The sequence below is a fragment of the Epargyreus clarus genome, unplaced genomic scaffold, assembly GCF_041222505.1.
Source record: "Epargyreus clarus isolate Ecla_fem2 unplaced genomic scaffold, WU_Ecla_fem_2.2 ptg000016l, whole genome shotgun sequence".
Lineage (NCBI taxonomy): Eukaryota > Metazoa > Arthropoda > Insecta > Lepidoptera > Hesperiidae > Epargyreus > Epargyreus clarus.
In genome coordinates, this window is record NW_027332224.1 from 5,414,078 (window position 1) to 5,437,520 (window position 23,443).

Consider the following 23,443-nt stretch of genomic DNA (forward strand, 5'->3'; position numbering starts at 1 on the left):
TGAATTTTAATAGCAGCGGATTCAATGGATTTAAGTATGTTCGATTACGTATTTATAGTTAGCGCCAAACTGCTAGTCCGCTCTGAAGTTGTTGCCAGTGCGTGTAGTCATAAAATTTGCTATGGCAACGCGATTCATTTCTATATTCAGAGCGGACTAGCAGTTTTACGCGGACTCTACCACCCTTTTATTAGCGTGACCTGTATGTATGTATGTAACGGAATCTTTGAACTCGATTTGTGTGGTAAGGGAGAAAGACTTTTCCGAGGCATTCCAGCTTAGTCCTCAGGGGTAGCGGCGCATCTGTGGCCGACCTCAGGTAGGAATATCTAATCCTATCTGGGGTTGATTACAGATGTCCATGGGTGGCAGTAGCCACTTACCATCAGGTGGACTGCATGCTCGTCTGCTACTCTTATATTATAAAAAAAAAAGATTATTACCCACTTTGTACGTACGTACGTAAACAAATACAAAAACAGTCGTTTTTATAAAAAGGTAAATTCTTATTGACGACGATCCTCGTATTGACGACCCGCGTGGCGGAGCGGTCACCATGCCGGTCTGACGCGCAGAGGGGTTCGATCCCCGGCCAGACAGATTTCTAAATGATGAATTTAGATTTCTGTTTCTGGGTCTGGGTATTTGTGTATTTGTGTCTGTGTGTGTCCATAGCACCCACGATACAGGGAATCCTAGTGTGGGGCTGTGAGTGTAGAAAGCGTTATACTAAGAGTACAGGTAGCCCGTCCGCATTATCGTTAGGTATAAATTAAAAAAAAACAGAACAGCGCTACTGTTATGAAGCAGAAATAGATAAATTCTAACTACCACAGTTTTGCTAAATACTCAAAGGTCATTACGTAATCATTCGACTCAGTATAAAACGCCGCTGTACCTAAAGGTGTCTTTCATTCGTACGAATCTCGCAACGGATATTCTTGTGTCATTTTTAATTTGAATAAAATGGAATTAATATAACTTTAGAAATAGATTAACAAACGAATAATTCGAAAATTGTAATAAAAACAAATTCGAGAAATAAGTGATTTATATACGAAAAGAAAATAATAAAAAAACACATTATAATTTAAATTCATACTAGAAAAAAAAAATAGTGAAAAAAATGTAAATAAATGGTATTGCAAGAATAATAAATGTAACGAAAAATAATTTAATAAATGAGTGAAAAATACCGATTTTTAATAAATCTAATTTAATATAAAAATCATAATTTTTATCAAATAAACTGTCTCAATATGTGAATATCAATTCTTTTTTTTTCGAAATAAAGATAACTGTTATTCAGCCATATTTTGTGCACAGACTATAAAGTAAGAGTGAATAAACAAAATCCAAAATGGACTTTAACTGGACGATGTTCCCACGCGTGGGCCTGCGTTCCCCAAACCTGACTAACACCACAGTGAGCTTGCAGGAGAACTTCGAAATCGATTTAGAGGACACCAACTGGATTTTGACGTCATCTTTTATCATTTTTACTATGCAGACAGGTAAGAATATTTTATATTGTATTCTGTAAAATAATGTTAAGTAGGTATAATATAAAAGCAGTGATAGCCTATTGGTTAAGAAACTCGGTCTCTTGATCGAGGGGTCCGAGGTTCAAATCCCAGGGACGTGCCTCTGATTTTTCAAAGTTAGGTGCGTATTAGAAATTAATGATCACTTGCGATGAAGGAAAAACATCTAGAAGTATGCAGGTTATACCTGAGAAATCTAAAAAAAGAAGTTTTCATAGGTACCTATATATATATATGTATTTATTTATTTATAATATAAGAGTAGCAGACGAGCATGCAGTCCACCTGATGGTAAGTGGCTACTGCCGCCCATGGACATCGGTAATCAACCTCAGTTAGGATTAGATATTCCTACCCGAGGTCGGCCACCACACCCTTCAAACCGGAACACAGCAGCGCCTAACACTGCTGTTATTAGGTAGAAATAGGTGTGGCGGTGGTGCTGCCGGAGTTGAACCACAAAGGGTTCTACCACCTTCAACCTATGTGAAGTCTACCAATACGCACTTGGGCAGCGTGGTGGACAGCCTAATCCTTCTCATTCTGAGAGGAGACCGTTCACTGTTGACATTCTGTACCCAGCAGTGGGACAGTGATGGGTTGATGATGATCATGATGATGATGATGATGATTATTTAAAAACCTATAACATAAGCTAAAATTGCTTAAGGAAAACGGTTAATTCTGACGATCCTGTTGTAAAGAAAGGAGGGACAAAGTAATTAAAATCGTGTATAGTCATCGGTTCTCCAAAGTCGTCCAAAATTTTTAATTAATCTGACCTTTCAATGTGGGTAAAAATAGAGTTCATAGATTCCGTAACATACCCTGATACATACTCGTACAAACTGAAATTTGTCCCTGTAGTCCCAGGACTAGAATAGGGCTACGGTATCCCCTGCCTGTCGTAAGAGGCGACTAAAACGGGGCTTCCGGGGTTGCGAGCGGCAAGAGTGGGAACTCGAACCGTTCAGCAAGCAACCCCGGGAAGGACGGCGGTATGTGCGGTCGCATATCGCCATGAAAACCAGATGGTGTGGGAGGAGCGAAAACTGCTCCCCCAGGGTAGAGCCCGATCGGGGCATCGCGCTTGGAGGACTCCGGTTGTTTTCCGTCGGAGATCCCGGAGTTCTCCACCAAACGCTGAGGACGGCCACCGGGGGGGTTTTAGTGCGTTAAAAATCCCACATAACCAGGCGTCGCTCCCACGTCGTCGGGTACTTTTTGAAGGTTTCCCCCTCGGAAACAAAAAAGAAGGTTGTATTCCTTACCAGACAGATCTAAATGATAAACTTAGATTTTCTGTTCTGGGTCTGGGTGTTTCTCTATCCATCTTTATGTGTCTCCGTAAGAGATCCTAGTGTGGGGATGTGATTTAAGAAAGCATTCTTTCTAAATATATATAACTCAAAGGTGACTGCTTGAAGGTGAGTGATCTATAAACGCACAGCCCGGACCACTGGACGGATCGGGCTGAAATTTGGCATGCAGGTAGATGTAATGACGTAGGCATCCGCTAAGAAAGGATTTTGATCAATTCTACCCCCAAGGGAATAAAATAGGGGATGAAAATATTACTTCGTAATGCGAGCGAAGCCGCGGGAAAAAGCTCGTCTCTATATAATCGCGTTATATTTAGTTCAAACATGACCTACCATCAAACTTACATGTCTGAAAAGACCTCATAGTGATAAGTAAATATTTATGAGGTCGTAATCCACAAATTCAGATGACCTTACAGTAATGGCAGTCAATGTCGAAGGTAATCTTGTACTTAGGGATGTGAAAACCATATCAAATACGATAGAGAAGCGGTAATAGCATAGTGGTTGAGAAACTCGGCCTTTCATACGGGGTCCGAGGTTCAAATCCCAGGCACCTTCTTTTTCAAAGTTTTCCGTATTTTGAACTCTTCGAGGTTCGACTCCGGCGGCACCACCGCCACACCTATTTCTACCTAATAACAGCAGTGTTAAGCGCTGCTGTGTTCTGGTTTGAAGGGTGTGATAAGGGAGACAGACTTTTCCGAGGCGTTCCAGCTTAGTCCTCAGGGGTAGCGGCGCATCTGTGGCCGACCTTAGGTGGGAATATCTAATCCTATCTGGGGTTGATTACAGATGTCCATGGGCGGCAGTAGCCACTTACCATCAGGTGGACTGCATGCTCGTCTGCTACTCGCATACTATAAAAAAAAAAAAAAAAATTAGAAATTAATTGTCACTACCATAAAATGGGGAAGGAAAACATAACGAAAAAAGAAGTTGAGGGTGTGTGGTGTCTACCAATTGGCACTTATCCAGTGTGATAAATCTTTATCCTAAACTCCTTGATGTGAGAGGAGACCCGTGCCCAGCAGTGGGACAGTAGTGAGTTTTCGACGAAAAGTTTGAAAAAAAATCGATTATAAAAAATCGATTTAAAAAATCGATTATAAAAAATCGATTATTTTCAAAATATTAAAAAACGGATTATTTTCAAAATAATATCAAAATAAAAAATCGATTATTTTCAAAATAATCGATTTTTTAATATTTTGAAAATAATCGATTTTTGTAATTCTATTCAAAATCAGTCAACGAAAAACAAACGATCATCAATAGTTCCCGAAATTTGAAACAAACCGTCACCTCAAAATGAGGTCACGGGCCACGCATTGCTGATCGCTCACTTAAAATAATCGATTATAAATTATTATTCATATGTGTGTGTTTATCTTTGAAATTAATTATATATTTATAGTATTTATACCTGTATTTATATAATTTAATTCCTTTTATAAAACCCTTATTCGTGCTTTTATGAGTTCTTTAAAAAATTGAAAATCCCTAATTGGCTGTAAGAAATACTATATAAGAAATGTATTTGTATGATTTTAAGAGCTGTGGATTTTGTAATAATTAAATTAATAAATAAATTACAAATATCGATATTTTTTTAAACTAAACTAAACTAAACTAAAACGCTTTCTACACTCACAGCCCCACACTAGGATTCCCTGTGTCGTGCTATGGACACACACAGAGACAAATACACAAACACCCAGACCCAGAAATAGAAATCTAAATTCATCATTTAGAAATCTGTCTGGCCGGGGATCGAACCCGGGACCCTCTGCGTGTCAGACCGGCATGGTGACCGCTCCGCCACGCGGGTCGTCGTATCTTTTGTCGATATCGTCGGACTTTTTCACATCCCTACTTCACGTAATCCAATGAAAATACAATTTATCGCTTACCTTCTAGTAACCTTACATGATGAAGGATCTGTCATAAGTTATGAGGGTAAAACAAGGTTTCTGTTAATTTCGGGACTATTTCACCTATTTGTAGATAAAAGTAAACTTCCGTACGGTTTTCCTCAAACCTCGAAATGTATTCATTAAACTCAATTGAATTGTTTCCCTCACGGTAATACTTTGTGGTTCGACTCCGGCGGCACCACCGCTACACCTACTGGCTAATAACAGCAGTGTTAAGCGCTACTGTGTTCCGGTTTGAAGGGTGTGGTAAGGGAGACATACTTAACCGACTAACTTAGTCTTCAAGGGTAGCAGCGCATCTGTGGCCGACCTCGGATAGGACTCTTATCTTATCTGGGGTTGATTGTAGATTTCCACGGGCAGCAGTAGCCACTTACCATCAGGTGGACTGCTTACTCGTATACTACAATGAAGCCTTGTTTTTCGACTTCAGAGACTACTTCAGAGACCACATTTATTTCATCTTTATGGCAGCTGTGTCAAGACATGTTTTTTTTTGTGGATAGTTCACTACAAATGTAGTCTTGAGTTTAATATTTCATGGATTTATTTCATGATTATAAATCTTAGATCATCATGTTTCTTTACAAAACACACATCTCCTCTAAAAAAATAAGATACTTATTTCGTGTCAAAATAGTTTTTTGTCGAAAATTCAGTTATATTCCACTTTAATTTATTATTTTGTGCATATAGTTGAAGGATATAAATCTTAGATCATCGCGTTACTGTACTAGGCACGTGTCACCTCCAAAAATAAGAAATATAAACGCCATAGTCCACCATCATCATCAATCCATTACTGTCCCACTGCTGGGCACGGGTCTCCTCTCAGAATGAGAAGGATTAGGCCATAGTCCACCGCGCTGGCCAAGTGCGTATTGGTAGACTTCACATACCGTTGAGATTTTTTTAAATCTCTCAGGTGTGCAGGTTTCCTCACGATGTTTTCCTTCATCGTTTAAGCAAGTGATAATCAATTTCTAATACGCACATAACTTTGAAAAATCAGTGCATGGGATTTGAACCTCGGACCCATCGATCGAAAGGCCGAGTTTCTTGACCACTAGGCTATCACTGCAAGTCCTCCACGCTATCAAATTGATAAACAGTGGTATTAACCATAAATTTATTAATGTGCAAATTATACCACTTGAATGCGGCTAGAGTACAAACAGATTTGAATTAAATTACCGAAACACATTGAGAATACTAATTATAAACATTTGGTACACAAAAAACACATCTTTATGGTTTTAAAACTAAATTGTTGAGAACCAAATGACAAATTATTTAGTCGTCCATCGTAAATTAAGTACGAGTAATTTATAGAACACGTCTTTATAAAGCAATTATTTAAATTATTGTCAAATGCCTGCGTTGAATTTTAAAATTATAAATTTGATTCATGTCGCGTATTTGCTTAGGAAATAAAATAAAATGTGTATGTGTTATTTTTTTTATAATATAGGAGTAGCAGACGAGCATGCAGTCCTAATGGTAGGTGGCTACTGCCGCCCATGGACACGGGGAATCAATCCTAGATAGGATTAGATATTTCTACCTGAGCTCGGCCACAGATGAGCCGCTACCCCTGAGGACTAAGCTTCAGAAAAGTATGCCTCCCTTATTGTGGTTATGTTAGGCGACTAAAAGGGGGCTTCTGGGGTTGCGGGCGGCAAGAGTGGGAGCTCGAACCGTCCAGTATGCTACCCCTGGAAGGACGGCAGCATATGTGGTCGCATACCGTCGTAATCACCAGATGTTGTGGGAGGAGCGAACGCTCCCCCAGGGCAGAGCCCGATCCGGGCATCGCGCTTGGAGGACTCCGGTTGTGTTCCGTTGGAGATCCCGGAGTTCTCCAACAAGCACCGAGGACGGCCACCGGTGGGTTTTAGTGCGTAAAAATCCCACATAACCCGGCGTCGCTCCCACGTCGTCGGGTACCTTTTCGAAGGTTTCCCCCTCGTAAACAAAAAAAAAGGTATCATGACCGCCCGCAGGTAGGAATTATCTAATTCTATATGGGTTTAATTACAGATGGCGGCAGTAGGTTACATCAGGTGGACTGCATGCTCGTCTGCTACTCCTATATTATAAATAAAACTATAACCTTAATCCTTGTCATAAATATGTAATCGTTTTTTACATTTACCAGGTTTTGGCATGTTGGAATCCGGTTGTGTGTCAATAAAGAACGAAGCCAACATCATGATGAAAAATCTTGCTGACATATCTCTGGGTGGTAAGTGGACGTTCAATTAATTAGTTGAGTGCGAATCTAACTCACAGACACGGGTTCCGTACCACCATAATTTTTACTTTTAGCCAATGTTAAAATGCTAACTAGACAACAAGTTAATAATGAGCCCTAAATTTTAACTTATACTGGGAGAAATATAAAGCCTGATCATCATAAGACATCTCCACAGTACAAAAATATTTTTATTTTTAGTATTTGTTATCATAACGGTCATAGAAGTACGGTAATCCCTCGACTTACGCTACCCCGACTTACGCGAATTCGGAGTTACGCGCTTTTCAAATCTCGTCGATTCTCCTTAGAGTGTCCCGCAACTCCCGATTATAAATAATAAGCTTACTATCCCTACAATTATTCATGTAAGCATTCGTATTTGTCGCGCGGAGTCAACACATTCGGAATCATACCATACGACACATACACACATACACATACACACACACACACCATACACACTCTTTCACGTTTAAAAAAAAATCTCGAGCGCTTTGTTTATTTATATATAATAATATATATGTTGAAATCTAATATATAAAATTCTCGTGTCACAGTTTTCGTTGCCATACTCCTCCGAAACGGCTTGATCGATTTTGATGAAATTTTTTGTGCTTATCCGGTATCTATGAGAATCGGCCAACATCTATTTTTCATCCCCCTAAGTGATAAGGGTTGTTCACCCTTAACATTTTTTTATTTATATGGCAACACGACGTTTGTCGGGTCAGCTAGTATATATATATATATATCTCATGCTTTTATTCTTAAGTAATGTGGTGAATACTATGTGACGTTTTTAGCTTAATAAGTATATTGTAAATCCGTAATTGGCTTCAAGACCTATATTATAAGTTTAGATTGTAAATTGATTGTTACAAGCTGTGGATTTTGTGAATTAAATAAATAAATAAATAGATATTAGTTACATGCATACCCCGACTTACGCGAATTCGACTTAAGTACGCGGTTATCAGTCGGTCCCACCATTCGCGTAAGTCCGGGGTATTACTGTAAATACATTGTGGAAATTTGAACTGCCTACCTATTACGGTTCAATAGATAAAGCGAAAAACACCGAAAAATAGCGGTTTCTTGTATGACGACCCTCAGTTGCAAGGGTTTTTGATGTGAAACATCTATAGCCGCACGTAAAACCGATTTCTGGCGTGGCGACGCATGCCGTGGCGTCGCCACGCTATACTATGGTATATATATACAGTCTATATGCAGTAGTGTGTACGGTGTGGCGACGCGTCGCCATGCGCAATCGAATTCAATAAATAGTCATCGTTATCTGGAAAAAAATCGTAATATTTTATTTTATCATTATGACATATTTAGTTCCTATCACAATATGTTCTTTTCTGCATATTACTTTTACAAAATAATGTCGATGTTTCACATCTGCCAGGCGTCCCGTGACGGCTCTCATTTTTGTTTATTTTTAGTATGTGTTTTTATAGCGGCTACCGTTATGCATCCTCTGTAAAAATGTCAAGTGTCTATCTATTACGATTCAAGAGATAGAGCCCTGTGACAGTTGGATAGACAGCGGAAGCTTAATAATAGGGTTTCGTTTTTACCCTTTAGGTGCAGTACCCTTGCCATGAGTTTTCAAAACATCACACAATTTTACGTTACGTTTACTCAATCCATTATTCTGTTCCGTTTGCTTAGTAGACTGGGTAAATGTAACAATAAGTAAGTGCTAAGTCTCTTTGTCTGCCTCACATGTTCGCAAAAAAGGGAGACAAAACATAAAGCGCCATTTTGTCAATTTAGTCATTTAATGTTACGTTACTGACACTAGTTCTAATACAATCCGCTAGGGGCGCTGATTGGAATTTGTATGGGCAAAAACGTAAACAAATACCAAAACAGTAATATTTGTCAAAACGTCAAAACAAGTAAGGGTACAAAACCCTAAAAAGCTATCAGTCTAAGTAACCCTGCACTAGTACATCAATGCTTTTACCTCTGTCGGTTCTTTACCTAAAGATTCGAGTGATTTTCCTCAATCTGACCCCAAAATATATTATAAAGTCCGCCAAAGCCTTACAATTCCATGTCATGGGTAACAAGTTTAAAACAATGTTATTGAAATAATGTTTTGCATTAAAACATTGCGATTAAAGTGCATTTTCAACAATATTATTAGTTTTTAAATAAATTTATTGGTATAAACTTTTCTATTTAGGATTTAGAATTAAATAATAAACTAAAGATAGAAGTAATATCGACCCTACTCCTCTCCTACGTATTCCAACGTCTCCAATTTTACAGGAGAGAGTTTCAAAGTTTCGAATATGCTAAAATGCGAATAAAATCTGCATTTCTTCAGGTATTTCTAGGAAATTTGGTATATATTTTTAACCGACTTCCCAGAGGAAGAGAGGTTATCTATTCGACACGTATTTTTTTATGTATGTTCAGCGATTTTTGATGTGAAACATCTATAGCCGCACGTAAAACCGATTTCTGGCGTGGCGACGCATGCCGTGGCGCGCGTCGCCACGCTATACGATGGTATATATATACAGTCTATATGCAGTAGTGTGTACGGTGTGGCGACGCGTCGCCATGCGCAATCGAATTCAATAAATAGCCATCGTTATCTGGAAAAAAATCGTAATATTTTATTTTATCATTATGACATATTTAGTTCCTATCACAATATGTTCTTTGCTGCATATTACTTTTACAAAATAATGTCGATGTTTCACATCTGCCAGGCGTCCCGTGACGGCTCACATATGGTTTTTTTTTCGCGATGCCGCGACCGATTGTATGCGGCTAGTTTTAAGACGAGATTTAAGACATATTGGACACGCTGTTTACGCCGTTATCAAAAGAAATGTATTGAGCGCCGACTTCAGAACTATGTACTAAACTAACATTTATTTGAATTATTTTTTACTTTGTAGTGACATAGAAGTCGGTTTTATTTTTTGTTATTTTTTGCAGTTTACTCCTTAAGAAACGATTTGAGTTATAAGGCCCGGTACGGAAATTTTATGAGGAGTAAAATCAAGTGTAACACGAAAAGTTGAGGCGTTACGTAGAAAGAGACAAACATATATATCCACACTTTACGCGCAACACCAGTGAAGTCACTGAATAGAAATGTCATAATTTTATTTTTTTATTTTGTTTTATACGCTTTATAACGTTACCTATGTCGATAAAACACACTAAAATAAGGCAATTTATGCAATAATTATTTGCAATCTAGTAATTTGCGATGAACTTTGTCTAAGGCGCTTGAACAATCTCGCCTCGAAAATCGTTAATCCTGAGGATGTTAATAAGAGCAATGGTACAAAATTATTAAAATCGTGTATTGTCATCGGTTTTTGATAATTCTTCAAAATTTTGAATTAAACTGAACGTTCAAAGTGGATAAAAATCGGGTTCAAAGATTCCGTTACTGTTACGTACATACATACATACATACAACCCAAGCTAATAAAAGCGTCTTAAAAACGAAAACATTTTGTGAGTTACGATATTAAATATAACGATGATATACGTAGGAGGGGTCGATAAAGCCTATGGCACTCCCAATTTTGACGAATCCAATGACACCTCGTACATTAAAATCTGTAAAGCTGCTGTTCGGGGAGTAAATAGTGTCAAAGCAATCTTTGAGTGTGTGTCAATACACAAACATAAATATCTTCGAAGAAAATTGCCCTGCACAGTCGAATCCATAGCGAAAAAAATCTAAGTCTATAGTCGAGTCAAAAGTAGCTTAGTTTCTCCCTATAATTTTCTGTCCTGTAGGTAGAATTGTCACGGTCCCTGTAGTTCCGGGACCAGAACATAAATCATGTATGTACGCCGGACAAACAGTCCCAATTTTATATAAGTAGCTGTAGTAACTAGCCCTATAGGGCTACGGTATCTCCTGCCTGTCGTAAGAGGCGACTAAAAGGGGCTTCCGGGGTTGCGGGTCGTAAGAGTGGGAGCTCGAACCGCCCGGACAGCGACCCCGGGAAGGACGGCGGTATGTGTGGTCGCATACCGTTGTGCACACCAGACGGTGTGGCGAGCGTCACGCTCACCTGGGAGGAGCCCGATGGGCAACGCGCTGAGAGGACTCCGGTTGCGTTCCTCTGGAGATCCCGGAGTCCTCTACGCAGCGCAGAGGACGGCCACCGGGGGGGTTTTAGTGCGGTAAGAATCCCACATAACCCCGTGCCGCTCCCACGGCATAGGGTACCTTTTGAAGGTTTCCCCCTCGTAACAAAAAAAAAAAAAAAGTAGAATTGTCACGTTTTAACGGTGAAGGAAAAGGAATCTTCTTGCTTGAGAATTCTTTATTTTTTTACAATATTGAAGTAACAAACCAGCATGGAGTCTGCCTGATGATGCTGATGAGTGGTCTAATATTAATGCACTACCCCCAGGTCTTACCTACTGGATCTTCGGCTACGGCATGTCTTTCGGACAAGGTGCATTCTCGAACCCCTTCATCGGAGTGGGCGACTTCCTCGTGGACCCACCCGTGGGTGACGCCCTCATGGGACCAGTCTTCGCGTCATTCCTCTTCCAATTGTCCTTCGCTACGACCGCAACTACTATTGTTAGTGGGGCGATGGCGGAGAGGTAAGCTTTTTAACCGACTTCAAAAAGGAAGTGGCTATCAATTCGACCGGTATCTTAAAAAATAATTGAATTAAATGTTGGTTTAGTACATATTTCTGGAGTCGGCGCTCATATTAGGCACCCTGTTTACATCGTTATCCCACGAAATATATTGGCATCAACCCCAGACATGAGATGTTATCTTTAGGGACTAAGTTGGAACGCCTCGGAGAATTATATTAAGCCGAACACGGCAGCGCATAACACTGATGGTATTAAGCAGACATAGGTGTGAGGATGGAAGGTACCTCCGTACCACAAAGGATTCTATCGGGACATCTCCTGCCAAGATAGGTCATCAAGCCTTAGAACCTTGGCCTTGGCTTGGGGCCTTGGGAACTGCTGTATAGTAACAGTCTCAGTTTGGAGCTTGATATATATACACGATGTTGAGAAAACTTCGATAGCGTGATTCAGAATACTTGTTGACAACCTCTGATGATGAGTTACGGAAAATGGCCACACTACCATATCACCGACTATATACCCGACTACAGAGGATAATGGTTGTGTACTCTGCAAGCCAAAAGTTTAAGATCACACTAAGTAATGTTGTAAAACTTGACAAAAATGAAAAAATACTGAAGTGTAAGTAGTAAGAAAAGGTTTAAATACGACCATTATTATGTGTTGATTAATTAAATATTTTAAAATATAAACAAATTATTGATTATTAAAGTAAGAAAAAAAGGGACTTTTGAACAAATAATTCTCTCTTACTTTTTTTACTAGTTTGGGCATTTGAGCAATCAATTTACCAATTTTCCTTTTAAGTACGACGGATTTTAACATGAGGTGTGGTTGGATCCGCCTAAATTGTGGTGACATGGGCTATATTTTAAACAGTCGGTTTTTTATTAAAATAATAGAGTAGCAGACGAGCATGACATCTGTAATCAACCCTACTCGTAGATAAGATTAGATTCCTACCCGCGGTCGACCACAGGTGCACCGCTTCCCCTGAGGACTAAGCTGGATCGAAAAAGCATGTCTCAATGAGAATAAATTATGCCATAGTCCACCGCTTTGACCACGTGCGTATTGGTAGACTTTACATACCTTTGAAAAAGTTTTTTTACAATTTCTCAGGTATACAGGTTTCCTCACGATGTTCTGTAGTATAATTCTGTAGTATAAATGGATACCCTTCATTAGCTGATTCTTTTCAGATGTAACTTCAAAGCCTACTGCTTGTTTTCGTTTTTGAATACGATTGTATACTGCGTGCCAGCGGGCTGGGTGTGGGGACAGCATGGGTTCCTGAACAAGCTGGGTGCCGTGGATATCGCTGGTTCCGGCCCTGTGCATCTTATAGGTGAGCTAAATGTTTATATATTATTTTACTTTTTTATATAATATAGGAGTAGCAGACGAGCATGCAATCCACCTGATGATGAGTGGTTACAACCGCAGAATCCAGAGTAGATTCCTACCTGAGGTAGGCTATAGATGTGTTTCTACCCCTGAGAACTCAGCTGGAATGCTTCGGATAAGTATATTCTGGTTTGAAGGGTGTGGCCCTTCAAACCGGAACACAGCAGCGCCCAACGCCGCTGTTGTTGTGCCGCCGAAATCGCACTACAAAGGGTTCTACCACCTTCTCGACAACAGTTACTTAACCAGTAACTGTATTTTTAATACGAGTATAATAGGAGTTAGCAGACGAGCATGCCGTCCTACTTATATGTAGGGTTCTACCTATTTGATTTGAAACAAAAGTTTTAATTTTATTATAATAAAAAATGCAGATCTCACTAAACTCTTCCTTTCCTTATCTTTCGTTACGAAATAAAATATTCAAAGCAATTTTCTTACAAGCTAGGTTTATTGACAATATAATCATATCTTTAAAGGTCGTCGTGTTAGTAACTGCCACAAATAGTGTATTTTCCTGCTATTTGCACAGAAAGTACTTTACCGTTGCTAAACAGTAGCACTACCATGAGTTGGCATAGAAACGCCACTATAGAAATTGTAAATAGAAAACTATTGTCATTTTGCTAGTGAATAACATAACTACTATCGTTACGGTATTTCTTGACAACGTCTGTCAAATTAATGACTCATGGGACCGAATTTGTATGGCAATAGATCATAATGACATTCGCTAGCGATTTGATTTCGATAGGTTTTTTACGTATCGAGTTACGTCACTACGGATTTTAGTTCTACGAGTAACCACCAGAGGCGCTGTACAATTTTACATACATTTATTTTATGCAGTCGCTAGCGAGTAATACTTTTTGTAAACTCATGGTAGTGCTACAGTTATAAATACTAACTAGATAATAAGATTTCCATTGTTTTTAATTACAATGCTACAAAAATAGTTTAAACTGTAAAATTCGACAATGTAGAATTAGAGAATGTAGAATTTGCTCTAAGAAGTAAGTCTGAAGGTACAACCCTTTGTGTTTCGACTCCGGCGGCACCACCGCCACCTATTTCCGCCTAATAACAACAGTTAAGCGCTGCTGTGTTCTGGTTTGAAGGTTGTGACGAGAAATAAACTTTTCTAGGGCATTCCAGCTTAGTCCTTAGAGGTAGCGGCGTATTTGTGACCGACCTCTGGAAGAAATCTAATCGTATCTGGAGTTACGCTAGCCAAGTGTGAATTTAGTCTTCATGGTCATCACTCCATTACTGCACCACTGCTGCACAGATCCTCTCCAAGAATGAGAAGGATTAGGCCATAGTTCACCGCGCTGTCCAAGTGCGAATTGGTATTCACATTACTGAATGTACCCAGGTGGATCATCAGCCTTCGCGTCAGCACTGATGCTGGGTCCTCGTCTCGGCCGCTATGCGAGAGGGACGGATCCGCTGCCCATGGGTAACCCTGTCAACGCTGTCATGGGCACCTTCGTGTTATGGTGGGGTTGGCTGGCTTTCAACTCTGGGAGTACTTATGGGGTAAGTTGCATCTTATAGATGTCTTGTGTCTTCTATAGGCACCACCGCCACATCTTTTTCTGCCTCATAACAGCAATGTAAAACACTGATTTGAAAATTGTAATAAGGGAGATTTTGTCTTCTGGTTTCAAAGGTGTAGTAAGGGAGATATAGTCCGCGCCAAACTGCTAGTCCGCTCTAAAGTTGTTGCGAGCAGGTTAGTCATACAATTTGCAATGGCGACGCGATTCATTTCTAGATTCAGAGCAGACTAGCAGTTTTGCACGGACTTTATCTGAGGTTATCCAACATAGAACATAGTCCTCAAGGGTAGCAAGTAGCAACGCAGCTGTTACCGACGTCAGGTCGGACTCCAATTTTAGGTTGATCACAGATGTCTATGGGTGAAAGTAGCCACTAACCATCAGGTGGACTGCATGTTCATGTTCTGCTTCTACACTACAAAACTAAGGTAGAGTAGAGTGGTCACCAGACCCATGTGACGCGCACAGGGTCCGGGTTCGATCGACATAAAGTTTATTATGCTATCCAGAATTTGTTTGCAAAAATTAGCTTCCATTCCATTCCGCGGCAATGTAAATTGAGCCTAAAACGGTCCTAATTACTACCCTATTTAGAGCGGTTATTAGTAATCGTGCTTCTCAGGTAATGTCAGCATACTTTTGGATCCAATAGATTGCGTTGTTTTTAGCTCTATTTTTGTAACATTAATTTTAAATTCAATAATGGTTCTTAGAATTAGATTAATCGGTAGCGGGTAGCGTGCGAGGTAATTGCGGCCATTTTGTCTAACTCGTACAATTTTAAAATGGCGTCATTACCTCAATCGGATGTGATCGGAGAAAATGACCGCACATTATTGACATAATGTACTTGTTTCACTGCTAAATACGACGACGATATTAAATTTTCGATATAAATAATATATTGTTTATTTTAACCTGACTGGTAATGTTATTATTTTTTATAATATATAAGAGTAGTAGACGAGCATGCAGTCCATCTGATGGTAAATGGCTACTGCCGCCCATGGTCATTTGTAATCAACCCCAGATAGGATTAGATATTTCTACCTGAGGTCGGCCACAGATGCGCCGCTACCCCTGAACCAACGCCTCGGAAAAGTATGTCTCCCTTACCACACCCTTCAAACCAGAACACAGCAGCGCTTAACACTGCTGTTATTCGGTAGAAATAGGCATCGTCGTGGTGCCGCCGGAATTGAACCACAAAGGATTATACCACCTTCAATAATATTAACAATAACTTAATTAATTATAACGAGAACACGTGCGTTTAAAATCAAACCAACATCTATTTTCAATTGAAGGAACATTAGTCGCTTGAGCTCAAGCGAGGATTCGCTTCATTATCGCCGACGATACGACTCTAACCTAAGTGTCATGCATAATCCAACGATTTCCTTCTAATCGGTTTTACAATATGCAAGCTAATGTTTCCGACCTTCAAAAACATTGTCCGATTTGCAAATGAAAAGAATTGTTTTGTAACTTTTACGAGCTACTGGTAAATGTCTACTTAAATATTTTTCTACACTTCCTTCTTTGTAGTAATTATTGGTATTTACTGTCACTTAGTAGTGTGGGCCTAGTGGTTGAAACTTTGTATCTCAATCTGGGAGTCCGATGTTCACATCCCAAGCACGCAACTTTGATTTTTACCTGACTGTGGAGGATGCTTTTTGAGCGTATGTACGATTCTGGACACCAAATTTTAAATCACATTATTTATTACTTTTTTCTACATTAATGATATAAGAAAGATATAATAATAATAAGAAATAAAATCTGTATTTTTAGCATAAAAATAAATTAATAAAAAAACACTACATATTTTTTTGGCGCAATTAGAAATATTACCATTTAAAGAATTTGGCATTATTGCACGAAATAGATATACTGACAGTTCCAGTACCCTTACCAGGAGTTTTTACGTTTTGACAAATATGACTGTTTTGGTATTTGTTTACGTATTGGCCTATACTATTTCCAAGTGCTGATATAATCCGCTAGGGGCGCTGATTGGAAATTGTATGGGCAAATACGTAAACAAATACCAAAACAGCCATATTTGTCAAAACGTAAAAACTCCTGGTAAGGGTACTGGTTACAATTTACCGTCTACACGTGGAGTAATACTATCCATTTATTCAATTGTGAAATAAAATGCAGATATTTGTTTTTATTATTTAAGCATTATTGAATACAAAGATGTATGTCTCATTTTTACACATCCTACAGTCCAATCGGCTTGACGGATTTTAACATATGAGGTATCGTTAGATTATGTTTTTTAATAATAATCTACTTAATTAAAATATGTAGTAAATAATGTGTAAAATGAATCAATAGGTGAGCGGCGCGAAGTGGCAGTACGCGGCGCGGGCTGCCGTGATGACCATGATGGGGTCTTTCGGAGGAGGCTGCTTTGGGCTGCTGTAAGTCACCTACATTGTCGTTTAATCCGTGTTATTAATAATCGATCTATCCATTTTTACCAACCGTAATTTAATCGTAATATCCAACCGTAAATTAAAAAATCGTAATTTAACAATGTGTAATCATAGATTAGTAAAGATACTTCGCCGCCTTGAAATTGAATGAAGCCACAAACGGCTTATTAGTAAGGTCTTTTTCTGAATTCTTGACAAATAAAAACATTTTTAGAGAAAATTTACGAATAAATAACTAATACTGCGTAATTTACATAATAAATAAATAATTATTTCAGATATTTTAGGGAAATTTTAGCGTTTTATAGACATACCTGAAAGACATACATTCCATTTGACAGAATTTTTATTAGTAGGTATTTTATACTCGGAAAAACTATATTTTGTAGCTCTACTGTAACTAAGTAACTAAGTTTAACTCACAATGTATCTTTTATCGGTATTTTTAACATGCTTGTGAATGAATCAATAAAAAATACTCTTTCCTATTATGTCTATGGTTCCGTCATTTATGGTATGACTAATTTCGCGCCAATTTTAGTGTCTCGTTGCTTTTGTTCGTTCTGTAACATTGAGTATTTTGCGCATAGCCAACAACAAATATCACATTAAATAACATAATTTTTATTCATTCATTCAATTTTTTTTTAGCTTACAAAGTTTTTATTAATTTTCTTCTCCTAATATGATTTGTAGTTTAATATTTTTTTATTTTTTTTATTTATATATTCTCAATTTATTGTAATATTTAGCTGGAATTTTATTTTCAGATTCACAATGATAAAAAACAAAGGCCGTGCTGATGTGATGATATTGATAAACAGCGTGCTAGGAGCTCTTGTATCTATTACTGGTAAGCTTAGGACTTACTTTTTGGTTCTATTTTGAAGTTATACTTCTTTTAGGCCGTGTAGGAAAAAATGTGAGTGATTTTTTTACTGAATCGGCGTCCTTATAAAAATAGGCACCATAAATCTGGCTAGTCAATATTGCAAGTTTTGCAGCAAATGATTACCTATTGCTTATATACTTCTTAGTTATTTCGTTTATTTGTTGGCCGTTTACTTTTTTTGTAGGAAGAAATTTTTTATTAACTGAAAAATATTTACAATTATAACTAAACTTATAGAAAATTAAATATAATAAAATAAACTATAAGTAAATATAAAACAACTTATTTACAAAATTTACATACATATATACAAAAATGAAAAACAAAAATATAAAAACAAAAACACTACCATAAAAAATTATGCAGCAAATTAAATTTTTGGGTATATGATTCGATCGTACGTTGATATATATTGTACGATACGACATGATACAACATGACGTAACATATGTACTCATCGTACATTGTGTGGTTTCATTTTGTAATATTTTTTCAGATCTAGAAGTATATTAAGCACTAGCTGACCCGGCAAACTTTGTACCGCTTCAAAAACTATTTATCAAATATATTTCATATAAAATGTAGCCTACTCGTGGATAATGTAGCTTTCGATTAGTAAAAGATTTTTTTAAATCGGTCCAGTAGATTTTGAGCCTATTCATTACAACCAAACAAACAAACAAAGTTTTCCTCATTATAACATTAGTGTAGATTATTTTTCTTATTACAAATTCCAGCGGGTTGTTTCCTCTACCGAGCCTGGGAGGCGATCCTAATCGGCATGATCGGCGCTGCCATAGCGTCGATCAGCGCACCACTGTTCGACAAGCTGCATGTGGACGATCCCGTCGGTGCGTCAGCTGTGCATGGCGCTTGTGGCTTCTGGGGTAAGATGAGATTAGTGTCTTGACGGAGGGTAGTTTGTAGTTCTTTACACATATTATACCGCGTCTACAGGTTACCCTCGGATAAGGTGCTATCGACTGGCGGACTAAGATCGTAGGAGGCCCCCAGTCTAAAAAGATGATTTGATTTTACAAAACTACAAATGTCATATAACCTTATTCGCTGAAAATTCGGGGCGGACCGCCCCTTCAACGTTATACGAAAAAACATTGTTAAAATTAATAACAAACTATTTAAAAAAGTTTTATTCGAAACAATTGTGACCACATATTTATCGGGCTGTAGGTAGGTATGCGTAATAAAAAAAGTAAAAATGAAATAATCGCGGGAAAACTGGGATGATGAACATGATAATGATATGAAGGTATTTTAATTGAATATAAATCATTAGCTGGGATATGCCGCTTTACATTTGAAACGAGAGTATGAACAACTAGTAGATATAGTTTCATTATTTAAAAAAAAAAGATAAAAGTGAAAAATAAATTGATTTTTTTTTAATCCCAGCTGAGGGTTTGTGTAAACAGGTTCTCATTGACGAAAGCTATATTGATATTACTATACTCTATAGTAATATCACACACGTTTAATATATATATATAATTAAATAAATTTTAATTGAGCAGGAGTGATAGCTGTCGGTCTGTTTGCTGACAACCCGATACCCATGGAAACTACGAATGGACGATCCGGACTATTCAAAGGTATACCTTTAAAACTAGCATATAAACTTTAACTTATAAAAGTATGGTTTAAACGTTTCCTAATAAAATATTTTGGACAAATTGCTATGTTTTATACCGTCCCAATATTATAAGCTTAACTAATATACACTTGAACATATAAAAAACTTATAAATCATATAATAATATATTACTTGAAAACAGACCCTCTTTTTATTTATATAAATGATGTGTGAAGTAGGTTGGTACATTTTTTAGTTTTAAAATTTTACCTTTCATTTGTAATGATTACCGTTAATCTATCAATATCCCTAGAAAAAACTGATCTATGTCGTCAATGTGTCTTTAAATTTCTTTTGTTCTTTTCTCTTATCTTTTATTTTCTTTTACATTTATCTTCTGTCCCCAGGTGGCGGCTGGTACCTCCTAGGTGTTCAAGCGCTCACCGGGGTCTGTCTGACTGTGTGGGGTGCTCTGGTCACCATGGCCTTACTGTGGCTCATTGACCGCGCGATGCCCATACGAATGGATCCCTATGAGGAGTTGCTTGGCGCTGACTTGACTGAACATAAGATACGACATGGACAGGTAAGGCTGTAAAGGTTATGCGGCGCTATGAAATTGTGTAGGTACCTATATAAATAACTAGCTGACCCGGCAAACTTCGTACCGCCTCAAAATCTATTTATCATATATATTTCATATAAAATATAGCCTATGTTACTCGTGGATAATGTAGCTTTCGAATGGTGAAAGAATTTTTAAAATCGGTCCAGTAGTTTTTGAGCCTATTCATTACAATCTAACAAACAAAGTTTTCCTCTTTATAGTATTAGTATAGATATACGAGATTAAGCAACGTTAGGCATTTGGTGGTGGTAGGGCCCTTTGTTGTGATCACTAATGTCTGAAATCATGGGTCTTAATTGGTATAAACTAGTAATTGTTACATTTAATGGTTACCTTAACTCTCCTTCATTACCATCGTCATATACGGTAATAATCCTTACTTTAGTCCAAAAGTTTAAAGGTTGAACATTAGGCGCTTCGTTTAATAACTGCCTTACCACTAATCGAACCAGAATACAATGCTACTATACTGCTTTGACAATAGACAAAAACCTTAACGTCCTTACCGGACAACTTCTGGTGTAACATCTGTCAAATTACTATTATGTAAAGGCCCCGCTAACGAATATTATTTATCTGTTTAGCATTGCAAAGATTGAATATTAATTGAGAGTTGTTTGTATTTTAAATTCTTCTTATTCAGGTGGGCGTGTCCCGCGCAGTATCAGCTCTTCGTCCTTTCCACCGTTCTAACAGCATCGAAGATGTAGGTGGTATTGGAGTCAACACTGGTCATAGTTTGGTCGTGGATAAGTTGCATGAGGTACTTGCTCATTTATATAATAGACGTACATTACAATACAACAACACACGAATACAAGTACAATACACAAAGTTTACCAGGATGAACCACTATGTTTTTATTTGCACCTTAAGTTTTAGCATATAAGGCAAGATAGTTGATTATTGTGTTTAACATATCGATTATTACAAACTTAAAAATGACTTTTACTTATTAAGGGTGAAGAAAATTTTTTTTATTATTTACAAGTGAAGGAAAATATCTTCAGGAATCCCTCACGTTAGAGAGTTCATAAAATAATGAACTTCTCACTGGGCCAGCGCGGTGGACTATGGCCTAATCCTTCTCATTCTGTAAGGAGACCAGCACTCAGTAGTTTGCAGTTTGGGTTGAGAAAGACGAAGTTTACAAATACCAACTTCTAAAGTAACCAAATATAAATATAACAAAAAGCATGTTTCTAATTTTCACAGATACAAGCAAAACAAAAAGAAAACAAGGACAACAGTCTCCAAATATTCACGAACAACGCTTTCGTTGGCGATAATGACAATGAACAAACTTCTTCGTTCAGACGAAACGGATTCTTAAACAAGCGACCTGGCAACCCTGAGAATGATCTGCACCGCGCTCTAGACTCTATGGTGCACGAAATTAATGGTGGGAAAAATAAAAACGAAAAGAAAAATGGCGCCACTGTCATCAAAATCGTGCCTGAAGATATCAAAGGGAAAAAGTTTAAAGAATTATCGGTTACCGAATTAGAACAGTTGGGAGAAATTAATGCAAGTCAAGATCGCTTTAGGTATAGATTTACGGAAGACGATTATAACAATGACGTAGCTAGGAGCGGTGTTGCCACTGCGACTATGCGGTGGATCGATTAAATGATGCAAAAAAATAATATTTTTTGCGTAAAGTTCTCATCAAATTTTATGAAAAAAAAATGTTATGAATTTAAATTTTGTAGGATATTTCGCTATGCATTATGCTCGTACTTACTATTTACCAACATGTAACATTCTGTAATAAAAATGATGCAAAAAAAATGTTAATATTATTTACTTAAAGTTCACATAGCATCGCATTTTATGAAAAACTAGCTGACCCGGCAAACTTTATACCACCTCAAAATCTATTTATCAAATATATTTCATATAAAATATAGCCTATGTTACTCGTGGATAATGTAGCTCTCGAATGGTGAAAGAATTTTTAAAATCGGTCCAGTAGTTTTTGAGCCTATTCATTACAATGAAACAAACAAAGTTTTCCTCTTTATAATATTAGTATAGATAAATATGTTATGATTTTATATTTCATAGGAAATTTCGATATGCATTATGCTCATACTAACTATTTTATTTACCAACGATTCGAACGATGTAAGATTCTTTAGTAAGAGAAAATATACTTCGTGTTCTAGACTCTATGGTGAACGAATGAAACATGGCGGATTTGGCGGGAACGGGAAACTGGTAATGCAAAATGGCGCTAAAATCGAATGATATTTACACAAGTATATCATTTTATTTAAATAACACAAGTGATTGCGCTTAAAATATTAAAACGAAGGAAAATTAAGAGGTTTTCTAACTCAATTTAGATATCAGTGGCATTTAAAACATGTTTTGTTTAATTATAAAACTACGGAGCAACGTTTATATGTATGTCATAGATTAGTAAAGATACTTCGCCGCCTTGAAATTGAATGAAGCCACAAACGGCTTATTAGTAAGTTCTTTTTTTGAATTCTTGACAAATAAAAACATTTTTAGAGAAAATTTACGAATAAATAACTAATAGTGCGTAATTTACATAATAAATAAATAATTATTTCAAATATTTTAGGGCCTTTTTTTCACGGAGACGTGGCAAAACTTTTTTACGCAACTATTTCAATTCTCAAAACTGGGGACATTTTCTTGTTAGGAGTAAGTAATCTTTACTAATCTATGATGTATGTACGATTATTCTGTGTCGCCAAGGGAGAGGGGAAGGCAGATGTCCCGTATAGATTTAAAAATCGTTCATCATCTTACTGATTGAATTTCTACTATTTGGTGAGAATATTAGAAATAATCTTGAATTCCCCTGGGTGATTCGTCAATTTAAATTGATAGTTAATAACAATAAACACCGGCTTATAATAAGTTTATTTAAACAATTCTCATAATAAACCTGATTAGTCCTTAGAATATAAAGTATTATTGTTTAAAATTGTGACTAGATTTTATTTGGTTATGATTTAAGTATTAATTATTTTACACTTTTAATATAACATAACTAAACACGAGTAAGAATTTAAAATTAAGTAATAATTATTCTACAATAGTTTCGTTATTGTGTCATATTACTGTTAGTTTCGTTTGAAATAAACAACAAAAATATGATTTGTATTATTTTAAACTAACTTTGTTGCTCAGCTATTTATAAGGATTTATGTATTAGAAGTGTATAAAACTCGAACCAATTTCTTTTGGTATTTGTAGCT

The 23,443-nt window shown here is 37.2% G+C and overlaps 1 protein-coding gene and 1 long non-coding RNA gene across 2 annotated transcripts in view; both read left to right on the forward strand.

The window, feature by feature from the left end:
• LOC140748655 (uncharacterized) overlaps positions 1-23,443 on the forward strand; it is a 342,763-nt gene that overhangs the window by 94,782 nt on the left and 224,538 nt on the right. The window lies entirely within an intron of this gene.
• Positions 1,221-22,794, forward strand: Amt (Ammonium transporter). The gene is made up of 12 exons (XM_073081477.1): positions 1,221-1,514; positions 6,962-7,048; positions 11,473-11,671; positions 12,880-13,025; positions 14,460-14,623; positions 16,996-17,081; positions 17,867-17,949; positions 18,726-18,875; positions 19,521-19,598; positions 19,987-20,165; positions 20,851-20,970; positions 21,423-22,794. The coding sequence occupies exons 1-12, from the start codon at positions 1,361-1,363 to the stop codon at positions 21,834-21,836; spliced, it is 1,860 nt and encodes a 619-aa protein (XP_072937578.1). The 5' UTR covers positions 1,221-1,360; the 3' UTR covers positions 21,837-22,794.

Excerpts from the sequence above, each read along its gene's own strand:
- Amt (XM_073081477.1), top strand. The coding sequence starts at position 1,361 with ATGGACTTTAACTGGACGATGTTCCCACGCGTGGGCCTGCGTTCCCCA. Across the intron at positions 11,672-12,879 it reads AGTGGGGCGATGGCGGAGAG|ATGTAACTTCAAAGCCTACT; the intron begins GTAAGCTTTTTA and ends GATTCTTTTCAG. Across the intron at positions 17,950-18,725 it reads AGCTCTTGTATCTATTACTG|CGGGTTGTTTCCTCTACCGA; the intron begins GTAAGCTTAGGA and ends TACAAATTCCAG.